Source organism: Anastrepha ludens, chromosome 5 (genome assembly GCF_028408465.1).
Source record: "Anastrepha ludens isolate Willacy chromosome 5, idAnaLude1.1, whole genome shotgun sequence".
Lineage (NCBI taxonomy): Eukaryota > Metazoa > Arthropoda > Insecta > Diptera > Tephritidae > Anastrepha > Anastrepha ludens.
The window spans coordinates 111,536,603-111,563,000 of record NC_071501.1 but is presented as its reverse complement, the minus strand read 5'-3'; the positions used below and the strand labels follow the sequence as shown (position 1 = coordinate 111,563,000).

The 26,398-nt window shown below is 36.5% G+C and overlaps 1 protein-coding gene across 2 annotated transcripts in view; it reads right to left on the bottom strand.

Annotated features, from left to right (window-relative positions):
- The window catches only part of LOC128862994 (S phase cyclin A-associated protein in the endoplasmic reticulum), a 148,428-nt gene that overhangs the window by 23,937 nt on the left and 98,093 nt on the right, over nucleotides 1-26,398 (bottom strand). For both annotated transcript variants that reach the window (XR_008454567.1, XM_054101860.1), the window contains exons 7-9: nucleotides 6,143-6,288; nucleotides 5,742-5,834; nucleotides 5,208-5,299 (exon numbers count right to left, since the gene is read on the bottom strand). Coding sequence is in view for 1 of the 2 variants with exons in the window: in XM_054101860.1 (XP_053957835.1) it covers nucleotides 5,208-5,299; nucleotides 5,742-5,834; nucleotides 6,143-6,288 (331 nt within the window). In the remaining variant the exon portion in view is untranslated. The remainder of the gene's footprint in view (nucleotides 1-5,207; nucleotides 5,300-5,741; nucleotides 5,835-6,142; nucleotides 6,289-26,398) is intronic.

Here is a 26,398-nt window from a genome sequence, read left to right as displayed (position 1 = left end):
AAAAGACCAGAATTATGGGCCAACAACTCTTGATTTTAGCATCACGATAATGCACCATCTCACATTGCACTCGTTCTTCGTGACCGTTTCGCCAACAATTCCACGCATATTGTTCCGCAACCACCGTATTCGCCTGATTTGGCTCCGTGTGACTTCTGGCTATTCCCAAAACTCAAGAGACCACTCCGGGGAACGCGTTTCGAGTCGATTGAGGAGATAAAAGCTGAATCGAAGAAGGCGCTGATGGTTATACCGGAAATGGACTATTTGGCATGTTTCGGGGATTGGAAAAAACGTTGGCATAAGTGTATTTCATCGAGAGGGGATTATTTTGAAGGGGATGAAATTGATTTATAGAATAAATTAAGATTTTTAATTTTACAACCAAATTCACCTTACTTTTTGCCCACAGTGATATATATACATATATATTTACTACTATTTTTTGAATAAAATATCAATCAAGTGGCCACCTTTATTAGCTATCACAAACTGCGATCTTTTTTCTGAAGTCGCCTCTTTTTGTCACTAGATGTGCCGGGAATTTTCGTTGCAGAAATTCAATTGTTGCATTCGCAGCGTGGCATGGCGCACCGTCTTGTTGAAACCAGTAACTGTCTAAACCTTTCTCACGCATTTGCGGCAGACATAATGAGCCAACATCCATCGATATCGGTTTTGGCGCAAATGCCGGCCCAAACAGTTACTTTCCGGTCATGCAATGGCATTTCATGAATCTCGTAGGGATTTGGTTTATTCACGCTGCCAGAGAGGTTAAAATGTGCCTCGTCAATCATTAATATTTGCTTCCAAAAATTGGGTTCAGTGTTAACCATTCGAGCGACTGTTTGGCCGTATTCCAAGCGACGTGAATGGTCTGTCGGCAATATTTTTTGTGTCACTTGCTCTTTGTATGGAAACAAATTTAAATCATCCTTTAAAATGCGCCGCATTTTAGTTTCACTGACGCCAAAATGCTGAGCGCGACGACGATACGACACTGTTGGCTCCTGGGCAAAGCTCTCCCTCACCACTTCAACAAGTTCATTGGAATGTCTTGGTCGTTGATGAACGATATTTCGAGGATCTCTTACTGTCCCGTCCTCAAAAAAATTCGACACCAACCGACGAATAGTATTGTCAGACGGCGCCTATTTGCCGCGTTACTTTTTGCGATATGTGCGTTGAGTTAGAACAATAGAACGACTATTTATGATGTACAGCGTCACCATTTCAGTGCGTTGTTTCGGTGTAAAGCGATCCATGGTTAATGGTTAATGGTTGTAGAGGGTTAAGGAGTAGCCCTTTAGCACTGCGACCATATTGATCTATTGTGCACCCTATGCTGTCTATTGACTGTTAAGTATGCTTATGAATTGTACCAGCTCCTTCTGAGGGAGTGATTGAAGGTCTTCATCTGTAAGCATGAACTTGTTTAAAAACCTTTTTCTTCTATGCGTCAACCCCGGACATTCGATAATGAGATGTTCCATAGACTCCTCATCTTCGCAGCAGAATCTGCAGGTGCTGGTGTTAGTTATGCCTAATTTATGTAAGTGTTTGTTGCAGGCGAAGTGACCCATGAGGGCGCCTGTGAGAGTGCGAATGCTCTTTTTGTTTAACGTGAGGGCCATGTTGGCTCTTTTAGCGTTGAAACTTAGGAACTTTTTGGAATGTCTAAGACCCTCTACATTGTTCCAATGCTGATTTAATAGAGTTTTGGCCCAGTATTTTATTTTTTGTTTTAGGTTGTTTTTGTTGAATCCGAACATAGGACTAGGTCCGATGAAGTTTTCATCTGCCCCTTTTTTGGCTTGAACGTCTGCCTTTTCGTTGCCGTCATATCCCTCATGTCCCGGTACCCAAATTAATGAGACATTGTTTTTGGATGCCAGATTATTGAGTGCCTTGTGGCATTCTAAGAGGGTTTTTGAGTTGTAACATATGTATAGCTATCTAGAGCTTTTAGGACTAATTGGCTGTCCGAGAGTATTTTAATTCTTACTCTCTTGTGGTTTCTGCGTTGCATGATGTTTACTGCTTCCATTATTGCGTATAGTTCCGCTTGGAAGATAGTGGTGTCCCTGGTGAGAGTGTATGATTTGTGGATTCTGGGCCCCACTACACCTGCTCCTACACCGTAAGGTGTTTTTGATCCATCAGTGTACCATTTTTGTGAATCATCATTCATCCATTTCGGGTTTGTTTTCCACTCTATCCTCTCTGGAAAGGTAACTGAGTATCCTTTTGTGAAACAGAGGGTTGGGTCAATGTGGTCTGAAACTTGAGCCATGCTTATGGTGTTTTTGATTTTGTTTAGGATATTTAGGTGACCGGTGAGGTTGCCCAATTTGAAATTTACTTTCATGTGTAGCATGAGTGCTTGCGTAGCTGCTTCCTCTTGGATTGCTATATGAAGTGGTGGGAGATTAAGGAGTGCTTCCATGCCAGCTGTTGGGGTAGTTCTCATAGCCCCTGTGATGCATAGGCAAGCAAGCCTTTGTACTTTTCCCAGTTTGGTTATCGTTGTTTGTTGGATAGATTTGCTCCACCATACTAGTGCCCCATACAGTATGATTGGTCTAACCATTTGGGTGTATATCCAGAGGGCCATACTAGGGCTGAGGCCCCAGGATCTCCCTAGTAATTGTTTGGTTGTCCACAAGGATTTCGTGGCTTTTTTTGTTATATTATTTATATGTGATTCCCAAGTGAGTTTTTTATCTAAGGTTAAACCTAGATATTTGACCTCTTCCTTTAGTTCTATCACTGTTTCATTTAGTTTCAATGCAGGAAACTTTAACTTTCTTTTTCTTGTGAAGGGGATTATTGTGGTTTTGTTAGGGTTGATCGACAGCCCCTCCTTTTTACACCATTCCCATGTTGCGTTCAAGGCATTTTGCATTAAGTCTGTTAGTGTACTTTCATGGTTGCCTTTTATTATAACAGATATGTCATCTGCATAACCAATGGTTATGAATCCCTTGTTGTTTAGGTGCTGCACCAAGTCATCAACTAGTAGGGACCATAGCAGTGGAGAAAGAACTCCTCCTTGCGGACATCCCTTTACTGTTGTGACATTCAGTTCAGCTTGTCCTAGCGAGGCTTTAATAATCCTCTGATTAAGCATTTGGCTTATCCAGTGAGTTATTATTGGGTTTGCACCTCTTTTTTCGAGTGCTGTTTCCATGGATTTGTAATTTGCGTTGTCGAAGGCTCCCTCTATGTCCATAAAGGAACATAGGGCTATTTCTTTTTGATTTAGGGCCTTTTCTATATTGACAACGAGTGTGTGCAGTGCTGTGACTGTGGATTTCCCTTTTTGGTAAGCAAATTGCAGCTTATGAAGGGGTTTTTTGAAGATTACTTCTTCTCTTAGATGATATTCGAGTAGTTTTTCCATTGTCTTTAGCATGAACGACGATAGACTGATTGGTCTGTAAGATTTTGGAGAATCAGGGGGTTTGTTACCTCCCTTAGGAATAAATATTACCTTCACTTTCCTCCATATCTTTGGAATGTATTCCAATATTAGGCTAGCTCTGAAGATTTTCACCATGACTCGGATCAGTTCCACAGTGCCTTTGGATAGAAGTGCTGGGAATATCCATGGTCGAAATTGTACTGAACTGACGCATCGAAAACATATATGTTGAAGTCGATCGGTTGATAAATGGCAAAGTTATTCAGCGTTTACATACCGAAATAAAAGATGGCGCACCCTGTATAGCATTCACGTCTTTTTCATGGGGGCTCTACTTCATTAGAAATAACAATAAAACGACTAGCGAAAATTCCTCCTGATTAATAGGACACGAAAATGGTAGAGATGTTTTTACAAGGTGGCGCTCGAATTAACTATTGAATTACTTGCTCTGAGAACAGGTGTATGACTTTATCTGTTTACAATATTCTTAATATTTTTGGTTAATTTTGTATAAAAATTGGAATATATTATAATAAATTGTCTGTGCTTAGGAAGTCAGGTCACTGTAGAAATAAAAAAAAAATTTTTTTTTGTTTCTTGTTTAAACTTGTTTAAAAAATGTCTTAATACAATATATTAAACATTACGTACTCAATTGATTAAGGTAAGAGGAAAGTATTTTTTATTGTTAAAAAATTATACTATTTTTGGGATAAAACGCGCCACTAAAGTTATAAAATTTTATTTGGCTAGATTGTACTGCATCTTATTTTAATTTAATTTCATATTATTTAATTTTTTTTTTATTTCATTGCATTTTAATTTTATTTTTCAATATAATTTTATTTAATTACATTAATTAATTTTATTTTATTTAAATTAATTTTTTCTTTTATTTTATTTCATTTTAATTTAATCTCGGTGAACCTCCAAAATATAATTTAAAAACATTTTTCTAATAGCGGTCGCCCCTCGGCAGGCAATGGAAAACTTTCGAGTGTTTTTCTGCCATGAAAAAGCTCCTCATGAAAATATCTGCCGTTCGGAGTGGGCCTGAAACTGTAGGTCCCTCCATTTGGAGGAGGAGCTCGGTCAAACACCCAAAAAGGGTGTACGGGCCAATTATATATAAATATAATTTTATTTTATTTTATTTTATTTTGATTTCATTTGATATTTCTTTGATTTTATTTGAATATAATTTTATTTTAATTTAATTTGATTTTATTTAATTTTTTATTTCATTTTATTTGAGTTTTTTCAATACAATTTCATTAATTAATTTTATTTTATTGCGTGTAAGTTTGATTAAATTTCTTTTTTTTCAATTTTATGCCATTTTAATTTAGTTTTAGTTTATTTCATTTTCTTTTTTTATTTTACTTTATTTTATTTAATTTTCTTTTTTCATTTTATTTTTATTTAATTTAGTTTAATTTAATTTAATTTTGTTTTATTTTACTTTACTTTATTTAACTTTTTTTGATACATTTTTTGTACTTTTTTTCTTTCATTTTATTTTGTTTTATTTTATTTTATTTCACTTTTTTTATTTCTTATTACTTAAACAAATATTTTAATCAATTTTATATTATTTCATTTTTTATGCTTATTAATTGTATACTTTTCAATTTCGTTTTAATACAATTTAATTAAATGATTTGTAATCCTTCCTATAATCCACCTAATTTCTTATATTTCATTTGCGTCAAATTTAATTAAAGTTCTTAAATGAAATTTCTTCTACTCTATACCAAACTAATCCACCACCTTTGCTTACCTGAAACGTCGCCAAGTCCAGCACCGCCATAGAGACCAATAGATTGAAAGTAGCTGCCGCCAATGAAACCGTACGCGATGGAATGCATTCACCTGCAAAGTGTCCGAATTTCAGAAAAGAAAAAAATTTAAATAGAAGCATTACAACAAAACATTACAGTGGAATGCAACTCTTTCAAGACCTTCATCCACAGGCAACATTTGCACAGCCCGGATATGAAGCCAATAAAAACACAAAAGGGTTAAATAACTAATTTCCGCCTTTGCTCGTATCTCACGTTCCTTTACAAACATTCGACAAAAAGTCAATCAACCGTAAAATGCACTTTGTACTCGATTAGAATGTACTTAGACGAATGATTGTGCGAAAGATGTGAGGCAGTAGAGATACGACTATCAAGAGCAATGCTGAGTGAGTAATGAATCACAACCAAAAAATGTAAAAAAAAACGTATCGACTTTCCACTATCCAAAAATCTCAATTAATTTCCCAATTTTGTTTTTTGTTACTTTTTTTATTGCAGCCGCTACTTACCGATTGGCACAACGCACGCATAGAGCATTGAGACTGAACCGAAGAGCTCCGTGGATTTTGCCGCGCTTAGGAAACGCGTCGTATCTGTGGGTCCTGCAAAAGATTGGAAAAACAGACATTTACGTAAGTGTGTAGGAAAAAAGTTATTCAAAAATGCATTTATAGAAAACTATAAAACAAATTTGTACGTGAAATTAGTCAGTAGATGTTAACAAGCACTAATCGCCGCCATAAAGGCTCTTTTAGCAGTTGCAGCACGTCTCCACAACAAATGTAGAAAATTTATTTATGTATTTATCGAATGCTTGAAACCACGTTGCAGCTACTGGTGTTTAAAAGTGGTTAAACGATTTTGATTGCTTGTTGTTGGGCATTCTCTACCGCCTCCACTTGTGACTCACCTGCTGGACAAACATCAATGAAGCGCGTGAGGAAGCCAAGCGTGGCCAATAATGAGAGTACCACACTTTGATGGTTCTCAATGGACTCGCGTATCTTCATACAGCGGCGCGACAGGATTTCTATGAGGCCAATGATGACGGCATAACTGGAAAGAGGAGAAAAGAAGAAAATTAAGTAGACTGCAGAAGAAATTATAAAGAGTAATGCAATAGGGGGAAAGAATGTATATAAAGTACAACTCGCAGAAAAACTATAGTACCGCAACATTTTGATCAACTATAAAACTGCGTACCCCGATGTTTTCTGAATAATCGATTAAAAAGTTGAAAACTGTGATGAGAATTTTTTGAAATTTTTGAATTTTGTTAATGTTGTACCAAATTTGGAACTTTGATTTATACAATATAAATATATTTAAAAAAAATTAACAAAAAATTTAGGTTGAAAAGTATTGCGAATATTATAAAAAGATAAAGGGGCTTAAGTATGTGAGCAAATCTTTTTTGTTTTATTTTGAATAAAATATTTTTCAATTTTCGACAACCACAACTTCTGACAGTGTCTTGATCAGTTAGTTTTGCCTACTTTTCCTTTTTTTTTGTAATTTTCATTAATTTTTTGTGAAAATATAGCTCATTCTCAAACAATTTTCTTATAAATACGAGTTACAAACTTCGTATAAAATTTCTAAAAATTAAAAAAAAGTCATCAAAATTGCGAACTTTTTAATCAGAATCCCCATATCGCCCTTGTTACTTTAAAGCGTAACAACTCAAAATCTGAACATTTTCAGTAGAGACGAAAAACTGTTTCCGTAAATATTAATAATATATTACAAGGAAAAAAATATGTAATATAATTGCACGAAAATATCATTAAAAACAATATAACGGTTGTTTCACTCTTATTTGTTTAGTAGTTGCGCTAAAATAACAAATTATTGAGTTGTTACTCTTTTCCTGAAATTTTTTTATACACTTAACGAAAGACTAGACAAACCACTGAACGATTTTTACAGTGGGTAGAGATGACCACTGTACATTGTTTTCTTGCAAAAAACTAAAATTTGGAAATTTTGAGTTGTTACGCTTTAACGTAACAAGTGCGATATATTTAAATATTATTGACGGCAATACGGCATGGGTCTATGAATTTACATCGAAATGTATTACATAAACAGAAGAATAATCTTCAGTGCCACTTTCATTAGCTCAGCCTTAATCCAGCAAAACTCCTGTGATGATGCGGTCTTTCGCAACCTCCGCAATGGACTTTTTGGGCGTCACGCCTACGATTTTGGGTATTTTTGCATTAGGCTTACTTTCCTCCAAGGACCGTTGTCTGTTTGAAGCAGATTGCACTGGCTTACAATTGAGGCTGAAGTCGAGCATGATTGCTTTCGCTCTTTCAATTGCTTCCTTCAGCTAGTGTGTGAGCTCATTTTCCTTAGGTTGAGTTTCATTCACACTCCTAAGTAGCCTTTCAGCGTTTCTGCGATCCTGGTAGCCCGCTTTCGCTGGATCTACCACCCTCACAAGCAGACATCCTTCGGTACCGGAGCTATCAGTAGCTGTGCGTCCGGCCGTGACCGTTTTTGCGTGTTGAATCGCAGTTGACTGCTGGGCTAGGGCACTTTTGCTTGTACTGGGACATGTAGGAAGTACTGCTGATGTTATAGCTACCGGCTTGACTTTAACTACAGCTGTCACTAATTGTTTTGTTCGACTTATTAGGCCGATTTGTGGTAGTTTTTGGAGCTCGGTGCAACCGTTGCTTGGTTTGCGAAACTGGTCGTTGCTGTTGGTCTGTTAGGAGGAGGATCGATCTCCTTTTTTGTATAGACTATTCATTTTTGGACCCACTAGTGTCGTAGAAAAGATGTCCGCCCGTGTATAGCTCCGAACTACACGGAGGGTGCCAGATATCCGTAAGCTACTTGGTTATTTATGAAAAAGACCGCAAGTCTGACAGATTTTCGGCACGGGTCGCATTAATCCAGCCCTTCAGCTTCGACCATGTTAAAAATACTTTGAGTAATGCTGTACTATTGAGAAGTATCGAACCGTAGTACCCTAACTTAGTAACAGGGTCCAGCACTCCAAGTGTAACCAATTAAAAATACTACAAATTTAGTTTGGAAAATTAATATACTTTTATTCAATTCAAAGTAAAAATGTGTGAAAAGAATACAAAATTAAGAATCAATTTAATTTTGCTCGATATGACCACCTTTCGCCTTGACTATGGCCTTGAGACGGTCCAGAAACGAATCGTAAGCTGTCGGAATGTGGCTTGCAGGTATTTTGGCCCACTCGCGCAAAATAACTTTTTTCAACGCCTCGAGACTGGTGAATTGTTTAGTTCGGACTTTGCTCTCCAAAATGGCTCAAAGAGTATAATCCATCGGATTAGCGACTGGTGAATTTGGGAGCCATTCTGTGGACGTTATCAAGTTCAAAACGTTGTTTTCAACCATTCTTGGTTCACTTCAGCTTTATAAGACGGTGCCGAGTCCTGTTGAAACGTCCATGGTCTGCCACCGAAATGTGTGTCTGCCCACGGCTTCAAAGCAATCTCCAAAATACTTTCCCGACAATACTTCGCATTTACTTTGACGCCAGACTCGATGAAAACGATTGGAGGGCGCTCATCTCCGGTTACAGCGGACCAAACCATTACCTGTGGGGGGTGCTGCATTCTGGTGAACAATCGATGACTCAAATTCTCGTATGAACGGTCGGTCAAATAAACCATATCGATTTGGGTGTTTACGAACTGCTCAATTTGAAAAATTTTCTCATCAGAAATCACAATGTTCGGAAGCAACTCCTTCGCTCTCTCAAGTCTGACTTGTTGCTGCTTTGCTGTGAGATCATGCGCCTTTTGGATCTTGTAAGGCTTGACTTTGAGATCATTTTTCAGTACGCGGCGGATGCTACGGTCAGATATTTTCAGTTATTTCGCCATTTGATTGGCACTTCGTCGGGGATTTCGCTCAAGTGCATCAGCTGCGCGAGCGGCCTGAAGTTGGTTACTCTTCGAGTTCCGAACTCTGCAAGTATCTCCTAAAATAGGGCAAATGTGGTGCTTATTTCCAGCCGGCACCCTAGCGTAAGGTTCAGTGACGGATTTTCGCCAACCCTTAAGGGTTGTGTTAATTGGTTTATTTGATTGCCGTCGGTGATCCATTCGATACTACCACCGGCAAGCCAAAAAGAACATAAGGACTTGATCCGCTATGGGCGCGAAAACCCAAATGATAGAAAAAGTTTCTTTGCCTCTTGGCAGACAATAGAAAACATCAGAGGGTGTTTCTGCAAAAAAAAAACAAAAAACAAAGTCACCAATCATGGCTCGATTCGGCCGTTTCCTGTGCCCAAGATACAAACTAAGACTGCGATTTGTTTTGAGACAACTGAGGTGATAAAGGAGAATTTACAACTGCAGCAGGCGATTGCTTGATGAAAAATGGTTTGAAGATGACCAAGGGGAATTGGAATACATGGATAGTTTTCGTAGTATACATTTTACCTTAACCGTTACAAACTTTGGTAACCACCTTAGCGTAATAAAAAATTTGAAAAATCAAATTACGCAGTCCAAATATTTTACGAATGTGAAAACACAATTAGAACCGCACTTTTATCAGAAACACCTCATAAAGTCACTGAACCAAAAACAAAAACAACACAAAGCACAGCTCTTGACTATTATCAACGGGCACACTAACAACTCGCCCTGTAAAACTGTAAATTAAAAGCAATAAAAATGTCAACAACTGCCAAAAACTCTTCCGTCAGTAGCAGTCCGACAATAAAATGTGTGGAGAAAAATCTGGACACAAAAAATGAAGCTAACAACTTGAAGCTCAGGCAACGCAACAGATTTTAAGCACGCAATAGGAATGTGCAATGCTCATAATGGCAACACTTTTGAGTACCGTTATAGCATAAATAGCGTACGTGTTTTTAAGTAGCGTGTGGATTTGACACTTGTTAAAATATTTGTCTCTTAGCCAATGCTGGCATACTGCACACACATACATACATATATACACACATACATACACACATAGTATCTACACTATTCATCAACAGGCAAGCTACCATAATCGTGCTTGAGAAAGGCGACATGGTAGTTATCCCTTTTCCCCCAGCTATGTGTGCGTGTGTGTGCTCGAGTGGGTGACAAAAACAGCAACGAAATGGCAAACAAATATAAATATGTGAAGAAGAAAAAATATCATGGAAAATAAAATATGTGGTATAACTACTGAAATGACGAAATGAAATGAAATGAAAGAAAGCACCGGAAAAATCCCACCGAATCGCGCAAACAAACTGTTACAATTCACACAAGCGCCCGGGCGCACAAACACACAGCGAGCAGATCGACCAACAAGAAGGATACACAAGGATGCAGCAGACATTTGGGCAAATAGAGAACTTTGTGTACAATGAAAAAAAAACAAAAAAAAAATAGACAAATACAGAAAGGCGCTCGCATTGCCAGTTTGCGCTTAGGCAGCAATTTGAGTAACACAACATCAACAACAACACAAGGTGGTAGTGAGACAACAACGACTCATCAACACGACATCGACATCGACACGTCAATGACAGCGCTCTTAAGCAACAACAGCAAAAATGACAAGAGCAGCCATCGGCATGCCATGGCGTTATCCTCCTGCCTTTGCTAAGAATATTTAACGAACGTGTTTTTTCAGCTAACAAGGATGTTAATTCTATTTTGTTTACTTCGCTACCATACAACACTTGGGTGCATTTATTCCTGTGCGTGTGTTAGTGCGTCCTTAGCTGCTTCTTAGTTTTCGCCCCTTTTCCAATTGCGCCGCATTGTAGCTCTAAACAATCCACTCGATTTTGGTACAGGGGTTAGATGACTTGTTTATTTTTGTTGCCACTCCACTTCAGCTGCTGCAACTGTTAGCAAACTTTGCGAATATGGCAAGTGCATGTGCATTTACCCGATTGCACGAGAAAAACTAAAATCTAAGACATGTATGTATGTACGTAAATACGAGGGTGGCTACTAAAACCTAAATATGCATGCGCCAAATGTCAACGACCGCCAGCAGTTTAAAGTGGAGACTTCTTTCTCGAATACGGTATCTCTCGCTTCTGTAAATACAACTAGCAGGGTTCTTATGGGTTCTTACTAAAGAAATTTTTAGCATGAATGTATGTATAGGGTTTTCCAAGCATAGGTGTTATTTTGATATTCAAAGAAAAGTGCTATTTTTTAATATATGTAAATGATCGGATGTTTATTTCATTATAAAGAGGAAGGTATGCCGGTAGTAGGCAAATGACCACCACGGCCAAGCTTACAGGACAATATCCTTTTCATGAAATTTTCCATAACCGAATTGCAAAGTGGCTGCCCTATGTCCTCGAAAACCTCACGAATTCCACCTTTGAGGTCTTGAATCGACTCTGGCCTGTTGGCGTAGACCTTCTCTTTCACGTGGCACCAGCGAAAGAACTCACAAGGTGTTAAATCACAACATCTCGGTGGCCAATTGTGATCACCTCTTCGAGAGATAATACGATCCGTATTTTTTTGCTTTGGGGGTTCCAATCGAGTGCTTGCCTGCATATTTCTGTGGGCTCCTTTTGAAGAGTATAACGAATCCACCTCCACCACCTCTGCTTTATTTCAGTCTGAATGCGTAACTGCTTACAATTCGCCCAAAGCGCTCTGTTGCTGATTGCTCTGGGGTACCAATTCCGCAATAAACATCTATAACATTTGTTTAGCTTGTTGCGAGCAAGTCTGTCATAAGCAAAGTCTCACAGCCATACAAAAGAACCGATTTTACATTTGAGTTGAAGATACGCAACTTTGTATGTATGGAAATCAATGTAAAATTCCATATCTTGTTCAGCTGAAAAAACCTCCTACGAGCTTTTGCGATTCTGCTTTGTATGTCGTCTGCTGCGCCTCCGTCCGTAGAAATTATACTTCCCAGGTAGGTGAAGTTCTTGACGTTTTGGATTCATAACGCTAAAGCTTCTGATTGGGCCCACGGCATTTACTTTAAGTGATTTAGTTTTTTCCCCGTTAATCTTTACCTCGATTTTCTTTGATTCTTCCCCCAAAACGTCGAGCGTCTTTGCATATCGAAGTGCTTTGTTGACAATAGGCAGATGTCATGAGCGTAATCTAGGTCTTCGAAGTATTTGCTGAAGTTCCATTGTATGTCTCCGCGGCATCCGTCTACAGATCTTGAAAGCACGACACCAGATATAGAGCCAAAGGTAGACTTCCGATAGACAAACGATAGACTTCCATTATGTTGAACCCTGCATTTGAAGCTTTCGTACTGGGTTTTAATTAGCTGGATGATTTTCTCCCGAATGCCTCAACGATATAGCGCGTCCCAGATGCATCCTCTATAAATGCTGTCGAAAACGGTAGTTCAGTCGACGAAAACGACGTGTAAGATCGCTATCTATTCTGCCAGCGCTCAGCAATGTTTCCATTAGCACTGTTTTTTGTCTTCGGCTTCTCTTCCACTCTGCCTACAACCTAAGATTTATCTTCTTTACTTGCCCAGGCACCCAGTAACTTTACCACAAGCTTTGGATAGCGTGTGAGTGTTCTGAACAACCAGTAAATTCTGCGACGAAGAAGCTGCTTATGAAAAAATACACCTGTACAAGATGGCGGGAATTTAATCATCCCATCACAAGATGTTATAACTTTTGCAAATGGCGTCGTACGTCAGTTATATTTGGCACTTGCTGAACAGCTGTTGTACAAAAACCGAAAAGCAACGGAGCCGCTGGAGGTCCAAATAACGATTGCCATCGCTGAATTTTTTTTGTTTTTTTTTATTCAGTAAAAGAGTCATTCAAAAATGATTGGGTGATTAATTTTGCACCTTGTAGTTGATCAAAAATACCTAACCGCGAATTTATTCAATTTTTTTTCACCCTCCCTTGTGCACCCGGGTCTGGCCAAACTTTTTCAACTTTGGATGTGAATTTAACATATTTCTATTATATCCAACAACTTCAGTTTACAAGTAGTTTCCTAAAATTTAATTTTCTATCGATTTATGGATATAACCTTTGAAAACGGATCCTCAAACAGGACGAAAAAAGGCCAGACCCGGGTGCTCAAAGAAGGTTTTAAAAAATATGACCAATGGAGCATTAAACGTTTGCTAATCCTGCGGCATTTGCGAGTCGCAGTGTGCTTAAGAAATTTCTTCTTTTCTTGCTCAAGTAAGAACCTCAACAATATCCAAAATGAAGCGCTCAAGCACCTTCGGCCTTGGCGACTACATCCATTTATTTGCAGAATGAGTCTTACGTCTTTCTGGACGCGGACTATCTAAGCTCGCTAAAGTGTTCCCGTTTCAGAGGAACAACGGAAGTTCTCCATACCAGCTGTCGAGCTTTTCCTGCAATTCCAAAAGTTGTCAGGTACCCAACAGCGCAATGCTGAGTTTTTTCTTACCAGAAACTGAAGACTGCCATAGAGTAAAAGAGTGACTAGCTTGGATGTGAAAATCCGAATGGACAAAACCTCGATAGTGGCTTCGATACTGAGAATTATAGAATCTCTTTAGCCTTAAGCCTGGTTGGAAATTGTGAGTGTGTAAAATACTCAACACAACATTGGAAAATAATAAAGAGAGCAGCTTTCACAGGCATATATAGGTAAGTGAGCCCTTTGGAAACCCAACAGCAAATTTTGGAGCAAACTCGCCACAAAATACAATAGCAAATGGCAGCGAATATAAAATACATACAAACAAATAAACTGAGCGTCAAATAGGAAAAATGATGGGAATCCTGCTTGTTTACCTAAAGGCTGTAGATTTTCATGCAACTGACCAATGAAGCCCTTCAAAAGGAAGCTGTTGTGGGTGTATGCTGTTAGATCGACCACTCACGCCATGCGTTCACTCACACATGCATACATACATATTTGCGTATGTGTTTGTTTGCAAGGAAAAGAGTGAATGAAGTAGGGATACTCTGTTGATTTAAGAAAATTATTAAGGATATTTTTGTGGTGCTGATGAGTTTGCGTTGTACTTTGTTTGCTTTTTTCCTTTTTTTGACAAGCAAAGTGCCACATAAAATCTACGAATGCATGTGAATAACAGGGCGCTAGAATACTAGAATAAACATTTATGTGTATGTGTATGTAGTTGAATGACGCAGAAGGATGCTGGACACAAGACATAGATTATGGAGTAGGTGGTTAAGGCAATAAATTTGTTGGGTTTGTGGGCATTTAGAAGCGTTTGCGCGTTTGAGTGTGTGTATGTGTGTGCAGAAAAGCTGTCAGCACACAAATGGACACGTACGCTGAGTAGTTGACATTGGCGCATGACGGAGAACTCGAGAGCATGAGGAATGATACGAATGATGGATACGTTGGGGCTTCGAAGTTAGAGCGTAGAAAAGCAGCATAGAAAAAATAAACAAAAATAAAAGGGCAACTAAGAAAAATACAGCAGAAAAGTAGAAAAAGTGCTACGCAAAACGAATGGGCATGTGTTTGCGTACTCAAGCAAACGATTCACGCCCGCAGAATATACACACATGCATACATACATATGTGCGTATGTATGCGAGTGTAAGTAAATAGGCTTCCACACAATGCGGGCGAAACAGTTTGCGATCCAGTTCGAGGCAGTGCTGTGGCTCCTCACTCCAACTCCTCCACTGGTGTCAGAGATTGGGATTGAGTAATGGACACTTTTATTTACCGTGCGCTTTATGCCACTTTTATGTGTCAAAAAGGGTCAAAATGGATTTTGTTTAATGTACAAGTAGATGCGACCTCGCAGCAAACGGAGGACGCAGAAGAGGTGCGAGTAAAGTCACACAATTTATTATTTTAGTTTGTCATGGCACAGTAATCAGTCATATTATAGTAGAAATAGGTTCTACTCCACACCCCAAAAGAAGCTTGAAAAAATAACTCACCCATAAAAGCTATTCAAGCTGTGTGGTGGTGGCCCATTACAAAAAAAAACAAAAACGCGGGTGGAATACGCAACTACTCTAGCATCCATTGTTGTTGTGTTAATATTTACGTGCGTCAAAATATTTGCACACAGCAATTTTCTTTACTGTGTTTATTTGCTTGTATTGTGTTGTCATCAACCACACGCACACACACACACACACACACATACAAGCACACTTATTTGCTAACAATTATTGAACATCACAATCGATTTTGCTCTGGTTGCCACCGACGACTGTGGACCATGAATCTGGCAAATTAGTGGGAGGCGGCGTTGGTGGTCGGCGTGCAAGTGGTTAGTACCGCCTGCGGCTCAAGTGCTCCACCTCCGGTCCTCTTTACCCTTTTCAGCTGATTTGTGCTGTGCTGATTTTGTGGTAATTGATGATGTTGATGATGATTTTGTCATTGCGCTTAGAATCATCCTCATTCATTCAACTCATTCAACTCATTTACTTATTCATTTGTTATGATAAATCACGCATAAATATTGTTTGATTTGATAGTTTTAGTGCACAAATCAACATCACTAATTGAAAGGATAATAAAAACAAGCAGTTGTTATTTACTTTCGGTTAGTTGTTGTTGTTGGTTGATATTTATATGTATGTATTTTTGTTTACGCAAATTTTAGTAGCAATCCTCCAATTATCTGTTTACCATAAGAATATCACATTTCTGGTCATTTATGAGTAAGCTAATGCTGATGGGATGGATTTGTAAATAAACAATTTTTGCATTCATAAAAAAGAAGAATTTGTTTAAAAATACTCTGACTCTCAACGTAATTAGAAAAGGTATGCGTATATGATGAAGGTAATTTTTGGAAGTTGTCAAAGGACTTTTTTCTTGTCCGATAAAATATAGCAAGCATATGATCAAATATTTGAAATTATTGTAAATAAGATACATATATAAAACACAAAAAAAAACACAATTAAAAAAATAAAAAATTAATAAACATAAAATATATATGTACATTAGAGCGTCTCGCCCTACAGGCAAAAAAAAAAGTCGCCCGTACCTCCCCTCATATGAAGTGTTTTTGAAAAACAATTAAAAAAAAATTTTTTTTCTGGCAACCCTAGATGTCGCCCAATTGCATTTTTCTTCATATCTTCGGCATTTATTGTCGGATATTAAAGTGTGATACACCAATTTTTTTGTCTCAAGGAGCGAGTTTTTCCTAAAAAAGCAAGCATATGAAATTAAAAAAATATATTTATATAAAAAATACAAAATAAAAAAGGGCAACACACCAACATCAGTTGCACCCATTTAAATGTACTATTTGGTGCGGTGTTATGGCCACTAGAGTTATGGGTCCATATTTATTCGAAAATGAGGATGAAACGCCGGAATCGATTTCAGGAGCTTCTTACAGAACATTGATTGCAAACTAATTTGTGGTTTCAACAAGATGGAGCAACTGCGCATACTGCTATGCAAACTATGGACCTGCCTTAGTACCGTAGTAGGTCTTATTTGGCCCACTCTGTATTATTGTTTAAAAATAAAATAAAAATATATAATAAAAGAAATACATGCTAAATAAAAAATTAAAATTCAAACAAAAAATATTAAAAAAAAAATTATAAAAAATTTATAAAAGTTGAAAAAATATATAAAATTACAGAAAAAAACAAAATACAAATATGAAATAAATATATAAAAAACTATATTAACTCTAAAAAACTTATTTATACTTAAAACTAAAAAAATGTTTTTATTAAAATATAGAGTTATAAAATAACACAAAAATAAAGGAGATATAAATAATAATATAATATAAAAGAAAAAACAAAACAATGTAATAAAAATTATAAAATAAAACAAAACGAAATGAGACAAAAAAATATGATATAAAAAATATTAATCAAAAACAAATGCTTAAATGAAAAGTAATAAAATAAATATTAATAAAATCAATTTTATAAAAATAAGAAATAAATATAAAATAAGAGACATATAGAAAAAATAAACAAAACAATATTTAATTAAATAACTCAATATAAACCAAAACAAATAAAATAAAAAAATAAATTTAAAAATAGCATAAAATATAAAACTTAAACAAAATAAGTATAAAACTAAACAAAAGAAAAAAAATTAAATAGTATAAAAATAAAATAGATATAAACGAAAAAAGAAAATATTAAATAAATATAAAAAAATATATAAAACTAATTAATATTAACTAAATAAATACAATAAAATAAAACAATATAGAGAGACACAAAAAATATAATATAAACAAATATTTATACAAACATAATAACAAAATATTAATCTAAATAAAATATGATAAGTATGAAACACAATTTACATAAAAATAAAATAAACATAAAATGAATATAAAATAATATAAAAATGAAAGATATAAACAAAAATAACAAAAATATAAAACATAATAAAATAATAAAATAATATGAGGCAAAAAAAGAGCAGTGCAATGCAAAGAACATATTAATCGAAATAAAATAAAATAAAATAAAAAAATATAAAATAAATTAAATAAAAATGATAATTTAAAAATGGTTTATAAACTAATTAAAATAAAACAAAATGAAATTAGACGAAAAAATATTATAAAAAATATATTATTTAATCACAATAAAATAAAATAAATAATAAATACACAATAAAAATAAAATAATATCTAAAATAAAATAAAACAAAATAAATAAAAATAAAATTATTAATGTTACTATTATTTTGAATTATTATTAAAAATGGTTTATTATAAAATAAATATAAACTAAGATATTGTATAGTAAATAAAATAAAACTAGTCAAAAAAATGTAATAAAAATATATCCCTCTCTTGGACACTTTTTTTAAAGCCTTGAGTTGGGCACCCGGGTCTTGACTTTTTTCGCCCTGTTCGAGGATCCTTTTTAAAAGGTCATATCCATAAATCGATAGAGATTTAAATTTAGGAAGCTACCTGGAAGTACAAGTCATTTGCTATAATAGAAATATGTTAAATTCCCGTCCAAAGTCGAAAAGTTCTGGCCAGACCCAAGGTGCCCAACGAAGGGATATTGATCAAAATAGAATAAATGAAAATGAAATAAAATAGAGTACAATAAAATAAATCAGTTAACATAAAGCACTACGAGGGTTGCCATTTACATATCTGGCCTTAAGCTCTTCTAGTACTATCGTCACCTGATCTGACGTTTCCATTGGAGAGTTTGAGATATTTTGCTGTAAACTCACTCAAAAAGTTTTGATGTGCGAGCGCAAGGATGGTAGATTACCAGGTTTAGCCAATCTGTTATGGTGAAAAACAAAATTGTGAAAGCAGCTTCGGCTGTGACGTCACCGGGGACTCGGCAGTCGAATTCTGTACGCTCATTTCACATATACTCACACACTCATCCGCTCATTTCACATGTACTCACACACACACGGTCATTGTTCAGGCGGCAACGAAGTGACATTATGATATTTTTTCGGAAATCACAAACACAATCTCAGTTTTTTCGTAAACAAACCATTGGTATGATCCCGGTGACGTCAGTCAATGAGCTGATTCTTTAACTGTCTGATATTGGCCACACCTTCTACATTCTTTTCACCATGGTGGGAGCCATATTAGTGTTGTTTACAGTTAGTTCAAAATTAAACAAAAATAAAAATTGTCTTTCAAAGATTTGGATAAACGGGTTCCCATATTTTAAATCCAGTTATGTACATTGGCGCATAGACGGGCCAATGATCGCTAAGGAAAAGTACGCAGCTAATACAAGTCCCACCCAGGCACCAAACTTTCCATCGCAATGGGCAAATATTCTGCCGTTTTTAAGGTTGATATCAACCCTGCAGACATTTGGTTGCTTTTGACTAGACTTTTAAGTGCTCCTGTTAGGCTTGTACGTATACTGAGAACGAACTTCCGGTTCGGTTTTCTATCTTGAAGATAATAATACGTGCGAGCATATTTTGTGCAAATATTCGACCTTGGCTAGACAGAATTGGGAGGTTTCAATTCCTGTGCAGTTGTACCTATAAGCTTTAAGAATTCTTTTCTTGGGCAGGTATGACTAGGGATATAGTTATAATATAATAGAGATGTAGCAGTACTTTCAGATTCTAGTATCTCTGCGTTCTACTTAAGCCAATTTTCTAGTAGGTGCCTTCCCCAAAGGACGACACTACACAAATGAGAGAAGAAGCAATGCTTAAATGAGGGATTAAATCTGCTTTCAAAATGGAATGACGGCGCGAAGTAAATGGCACAAGAATGCGGAACTGGCAGCGAAAAACTTAATTGAAGTCTGGCATTGGAATTACATAAATACCAAAATGCTTATAAATGCGCAATCACACATAATTTTCACACATATCTACATACATACATACAAATTATATAAAAAAATATGCCCTTACATATTGCAAAATACAAGTAAATCCTTGAACGCATGCAAATTCGACTGCAAAGAAAAACAACTCATATTCACAAGCAGGAATATTTACGACGAAACAGCTGAAGAAAAACAACAAAAGTAAAAACAAAACGAAAAATTAAGGTTTAATGCGAGAAGCGTGGCAGTAATTTGCATTCACACAGAATAATTTCGACAGGATCAACACCAGCAGAGCGGCACACACACGCGTGCACGCATATCTGGCGAGCATACATTTGGGCGCACTGAGCGAATACAAGTATTATTTATTTATGTGCGTGTGTATGTGTGTATGCGATGGTGCATGCGCTGGAATAGTATTTTTGTTTGCACTTGATATTTTAACTTTAGCAAGAGAAAATTTTGCGTAAATTAAAAGAGCTCAAGTAAAAGAAGAATGAAATAACGGCACAACTGCAGACGAATGCAAAAAACTTTGATGTTTGTTTGTGTAAATAAAGTGGTGCATGACTGGCGCGCATAGTAAATGATGAAGGCGATGCCAGCGGCTGAAAGAATGTGCAATAAGAGAGAAGATGTGGGACAGAAGAAATGTACTTTTTGGACGAATTGGCAATAAATCTTTGATGGGAAACTTATTTGCAGTGACTTGTGCAGCATTCAGTAGTTTTATAACGCGTGAAAAACTTTTTAAATTTTCTTGAGATGGATAATTTATAGACATTAAAAAGGCAGAGAAATATGTGAAATATTATTTATTAATAATTTAATGAAAAAAAAAACAACTTTAAAATAAAGTAAATGGATTATGATAAAATTAAAAAAGAGAAATGAAGGTAATTATCAACCACTGGCATCAACCTGGTAACGGACGTCCAGAGCGTGCTGATGATATGGAGGAGTCACTTCTCAAAACTACTAAATGGTGCTGACGTGAGCACTCCCACCAAACGAGAAATTGATCCGAGTAGTACAGTTTGTGATTGACGTTGTCGACGCTCCACCGCTCGACTATGATGAGGTATTGAGAGATATTTTCCAGCTTAAGAACAACAAAACTGCAGGTGCGGAACGCCTGTTGGCAGAGCTTTTCAAGGCTGGAGGTGATGAGCAAACGAAAAGCTATTTGCATAGTAAAACATGGTCGGGTAAAAGTGCTCTGTTCAATCTACAAGCGTAGTTTGTGAAAGGCTGAAACCTCTCGTCAATAAACTGATTGAGCCTTATCAGCGTGATTTCAGTACTGGTAAATCTGCCATCGACCTGATATTCACATTACGCGAAATCCTAGAACATACCCAAAGAAGCAGATCGAGACCCACCACCACCACCTTTTCTTGCATTACAAAACTGATTTCGACAGTGCGATAAAGGATCACCTGTATGTCGCCATGTCTGAATTTGGCATTCCCGCAAAGCTCATCCGACTTTGTAGGATGTTCCAAATTGATAATGGAGAAAATTATTCGCGCCGCCAATATCAACGTATCCTGCACTATTTTCTATAAAAGAGTCATGCTGAACGCCTACGCTGATCATATTGATATTATTGGCATTAGTCAGCGGGCAGTCAATACAACTTTTCTCAGTTTTGAAAAAGAATCCCGTCAATTGAGTCTTGTGGTCGACGAGAGCAAGACAAAGTACCTTTTGTCAACAATCAAAATGGCTACGCGTATTGGATAGCAGATTGCGATTGTCAATTACGAGTTCGACGCAGTCAAGAGCTTTGCCAACCTAGGATCCAGCATTAACACTAACAACAACGTTAGCAGAGAGATTCAGCGAAGAAAACCGCTTGCCAATAGGTGCTACTTCGGGCTCGGTAGGCAATCGAAAAGCGGAGTCCTCTCTCGTCGCACGAAAAAAACGCTCTATCAAACACTCATCCTCCCGGCCTTACTGTATGACGCTGAGCCATGGACATTAACGAATACCGATGGGCGGTTATTAGGACCTTTCGGCAGAAAAAATTCTACGCGTGAATGATGCATACCGAATAAGATTGAACCACGTGATGCGCGCCGACATCGACGTAGTGAAGCACATTAAAATTCAGCAGCTTTTTCTGGCGAGGTCACGTTGAGCGACTAGACCATAGCTCTTTAGCAAAGAAGATGCTTTTTTCGAAATGCACTGGTGGAACTCGCAAAACAGGACGTCTTCTTCTACGTTGGAAAGACCAGCTCGACGACGACCTCACCGCCATTTGCGTTTCTAACTCGTGTCAACGCGCGCAACCTAGAGACGATTGGCGCAACATTTTGGTAGGGCCACGACCGACCATCGGTTATAGTTGCCAGCTAAGTAAGTAAGTAAGTTATTAACGACAGGGAGAGGTATGCATAACAATGTATCATTCCTTCTAGAAGAGCATCACGCAGGCTCTTCTGCACAGACAAGTATTACGAATACGAAAGACTCACTGGATACCAAATGGAACATTGTAGTTTTAGTTATCATTTCGAGAAAATTAGGATTACTAAAAACGATTATCTGTCGTTTTTGCGAGCTGGACAATGAAACACCAGAGCTCAGCCTCTGCGAATGACGAAGACATTCTTGTCAGACGAAATCTCACTCACCTCGATAATTCGGCTCTAAATCCATTGAAAATATAGAAAAAAAAGCGCGAGGAAGTGTTCAAACTCATCAGAAGCTTTCAATTACAGGCTCGCGGTTAAGTGCAATGAACCACATCGAAGGTCCCAAAGCACTTTTGTCCAACAGAAATAACTTAGAAAGTAACTAACCAAGCGCCACGTAACGAGAATGAACTCATCCAGAGCGCAAAACAAAATTGTTAAGGTTAAGCCATTCTGAAAAAAAGTAAGCAGTAGACTAAAGTTAGGAGAGTCGAAAAGCTGAAGAACGCCCAAGAAGCTGCAGATAAAAGACTGGAGACTTTAAAATACCGGGCCAGGTAATATGAAGATCACACGCGCAGTAAGCTAACGTCATATTTGGGAGTAGCTTCAAACTAATTTTTAGTATACAAATTTTTATTTGTATTTTTCACTGTTATAGAATATAAGGAGTGCTATAATTAAGAAATATATACATAAATATTTTCTTAATTAAGTTAAATGAAAAAAAACTTTAGCTCTATTAAAAAAAAAGCAAATATTGTCAGTATTCGTGGTACAGGACTTTATTAATATAAACCCAAAGCCGACTTCGAAGTACAGCCCATGAAAAAATATCAATGAGAATTTTAATAACTTCAAACTTGTACTTAATTGAACTAAAATTTAGTAAGCTATAAAACTGCATACGAAACATTTTTTTACAAATTCTAATTGAAAGCCGTGGAACTGGAATGAGAAGATAGAGAAATTTTTCTAATTTTTGTATGAAGCTTGAAGCTTTGATTTATTTGTTCAAGAAGCTTTGCGGTTCGATAAGAAGAACCCAATTTTATGGTTACATACACTTTATTATTCCTATAGTCTCACTCAATACAGATGTTCCAGTGCGATCCCAATTTATGAATTCCATTCCTGATGTGAGAATCTAGAGCGGCTGCAAAATATGCTTCCGCAGCTGTTATGATCTCATCATTTGATGAAAAACGCTTTCCGTGCATGCATTTTTCTAGGTATGGAAACAGATGGAAGTCGCTAGTGACCAAATCTGGTGAATACGCGGAGATCTTCCAACAATTCGAACTTTAATTCATAGATTAAACCCTTTGTCAAGATGATCTTGTGAAAGAAAATATTTTTTTCTTTAGCAAACTGTGTCTTTTTCACGAATTTTTTCCTTCAGCTGGTCTAAAAGATTACAATAATATTTGGAATTCATTCTTTCACCCGTTGGCAAGTAATCCACAAACAAAATTCCTCTCGCATCCCAAAAAACTGATGGTAAATCGTTCTTGTCTGATTTCTGTACACGAACTCGTTTTGTAGCCGAAGTACCAGGTTCACAGCACTCTTTAGCCTCTTGTTTTGATTTAGAATCATCGTGATGGACCCAGGTCTCATCCATGAATCAACGCACAAAATCGAAAGGATGAAGTTTCGAAAAAACTCTAAATGTTGCTGGGAAACTGACATTCGTATGTGTTTTTTACAGCTTTCTGAGACTCAATGCTTCAATCAAAATATCAGAATTTTCAAAAAATTGAATTTTTTTTTTACATTTTGTTAAAGTATAATATCTTAAAAATATTATGTGAAAAATTGAAGTAAATCCGACAAATACTTTTCGAGTTATTCAACAATTGACAAAGGGAGCTCGGGCGTTCCGGAGTGTTCGTATGCTGAAAAAATGGATGATGCACGTATGAAAGTGGCAGATAAGCGCGGCAACGATAACACTCGAGAAGGTAGAATGCTACGTAGGCACCAGCAAATCGATATTTTGGAAGCTGCTATGACGACTGAAGGACTATTATATGACCCAGGAATAGATGACACAGTGTGAGTAATTAAATAATTCATATAACTCTACATAAATAAATTGCAAACCTTTAAATGCGTTTTTCTTAAAACTATGTTTTTGAACTGGTGATCACTGTAACTTAAAAACCGCTTGGTAGATTTCAATAAAATTCATACTGCTTTTGAAAAACATAAAAAACTGATTCTGGTCAAAGGATTTTTTTTTTCAAAATTTCGGTTTTTCTCTCAAAAACCTGAAAAATATTTCCTGAGGCCGCCATATTGTTAATTTGCTTCGATTGCCAAAAAAGCTTCGATCAGGCACAAGATTATCTATTAATAAAACTAATTTCTCTTGTCTAGATGAATCTCCAGGGACTTGTGATGATCACCGCAAGGGACTTCTGGAGAAGCGGGCTCCACACAAACAGCGATAACTTTTACAATTATTACTTTTTTTTTTGAATTATGCCAAAGTCAAGTCGAAACATGATGTATTAATACTATGTTTTTATTTTTGTAAAATAAAACCATTGACTAGCAAAAAAAATGTATTGAAAATCATCATTTTTTCGGGCCTCTGACTACCCCTAACCCCTTACACTGCTCAATGAGACGCCAAAAGCTTCTACTAGACCTCTACCAGCCACTCGACGATTACAACTTGTATTTTCATGTTTTTGGACGTCCTTGACGTGGATCGTCTGCAAGGCTTGTACGACCACTTTTAAATTCAGCCTCCCATCTTTCTGCAAATTGATGGCGAAAAGTCCTTCTATACTTTCAACACCCGCTTATAAATTTCCTTTGCTTTTAAACCTTCCAAAAATAAAAATTCAATCACCGCACTGCACGTTACTAGATTCCTTTTTAGAAAATATTGTGGCACGTCGATACTAAATGGCTTGTAATAAAAGAATGAATTGACAGGCTGAAACTTAAGGGGTTATATACAGTTAGAATTTAAAAAAATTGATTTTATATATATATATTTTTTTTTGTTAATGTAAAGAATGTTAAGAATACACACAGAAAATTTAATATCGATCCTGAATATTTTCGAAATTACACGCAAGTTTGAAAAGGCGTTTCAGACTTAGGCTCAGTGCTTTTCAAACTTTTAACGCGTTTTTCTCAAAAAGACGGTTTCAAAGTCGGTGACCAACATTACTCAAGTTTTAACGCGAGCTTCTTAAATATATTTTTAGTAATTAATCGAAGATTTTTTCTCACCGATAAATATTTTTTTTATAAGCAATTTAAGGCCGAAATTTTGGTCAAAGATCGTTTTTTTTTTTTTGAGAAACCGCCATTTTTCCAAAAACATTTATTTTGCTTATTTCTTTGATTAATTACTAGATTTAACATTACTTCAACGAAATCTGTTTGGTTTTTTAATTTCAGTGAATCCAGTTCAGAGATATAAAGGTCACCGCAAAACATCTTTTTTCAGAGGAGCTCCCGGAGATCAGCTGTATCTCCATTCCAAATACATATTTTTACTAATACTAAGCCCTAAAATACAGTTAAAAGATAACATAATATGTGTGCAAATTTTTAGATCAATAAATTTAAAAGTTTTCTCAGAGAACATTCTGGAAAATTCGCTTTTTTCGGTCTTCTAACTGTATATAACCACTTAACATACGCTCATGAGCCAACACAACACAACAAACAAAAATTTAGACTGGTAGCAACGCGCTCTCTTGCCGAACCGCAACACTTATTGAGCAACCTAGTATTTGTTGTATTAAGTTTTGATAATTTTGCAAAAGTGAACAATTTCGCAAATGTAAACCCGCATTTTGTTTTTTTTTTTTAGTTCGCATTATCAAACATATACTGTATTCGTGATTTTACTATTCTAACATTCTCCTTAACTTGATTCAATTATCTCCCGTCCCATATGGGCATATCATATTTCATTTCTTGCTGTCACAAAGCCTTATCATTTTTATCAGCTCAAGTAGCCAACAAATTAGCAATGAATCGGTAGCGAATTTCCATTCCAACTTTCACAAATCTAAACTGAATTTCGTGCCATCTGCTTATCAGCAGCCCTTGCTAGCTGTTGTGTGTACATATCTAAGTAGAAGCAGAAGCAGAAGCTGAAAAGATAAACACAGTTTTTGAGAGTGAAACACCAACAATTACATTGAGTGGCCTTCGAACCGTAAGCGAATGCTATTTGTCATATCAAAACAATTATCTCGATGGCAATCGGCGACAGTGTTGGTAAATCCGTATGCTAACAAAGTGGCGCGACCAAACACCCCTTTAACAAACTGCCATAGGCAAATGTGGACCTTATTACTCCTCGTTTTTCCAACTGTAATTGTTATTGTTATTGTATGTATTTCGTATGCTCGGCAAGGTGTTTGAATTCACAGAAAACCTTGTGTCTCTCTACAGCTACAACTACAACTACAAGAGAAACTGTTGAGTTGACAAGTATTTTGAGGTGAAGTCGTGCTGTCGCATG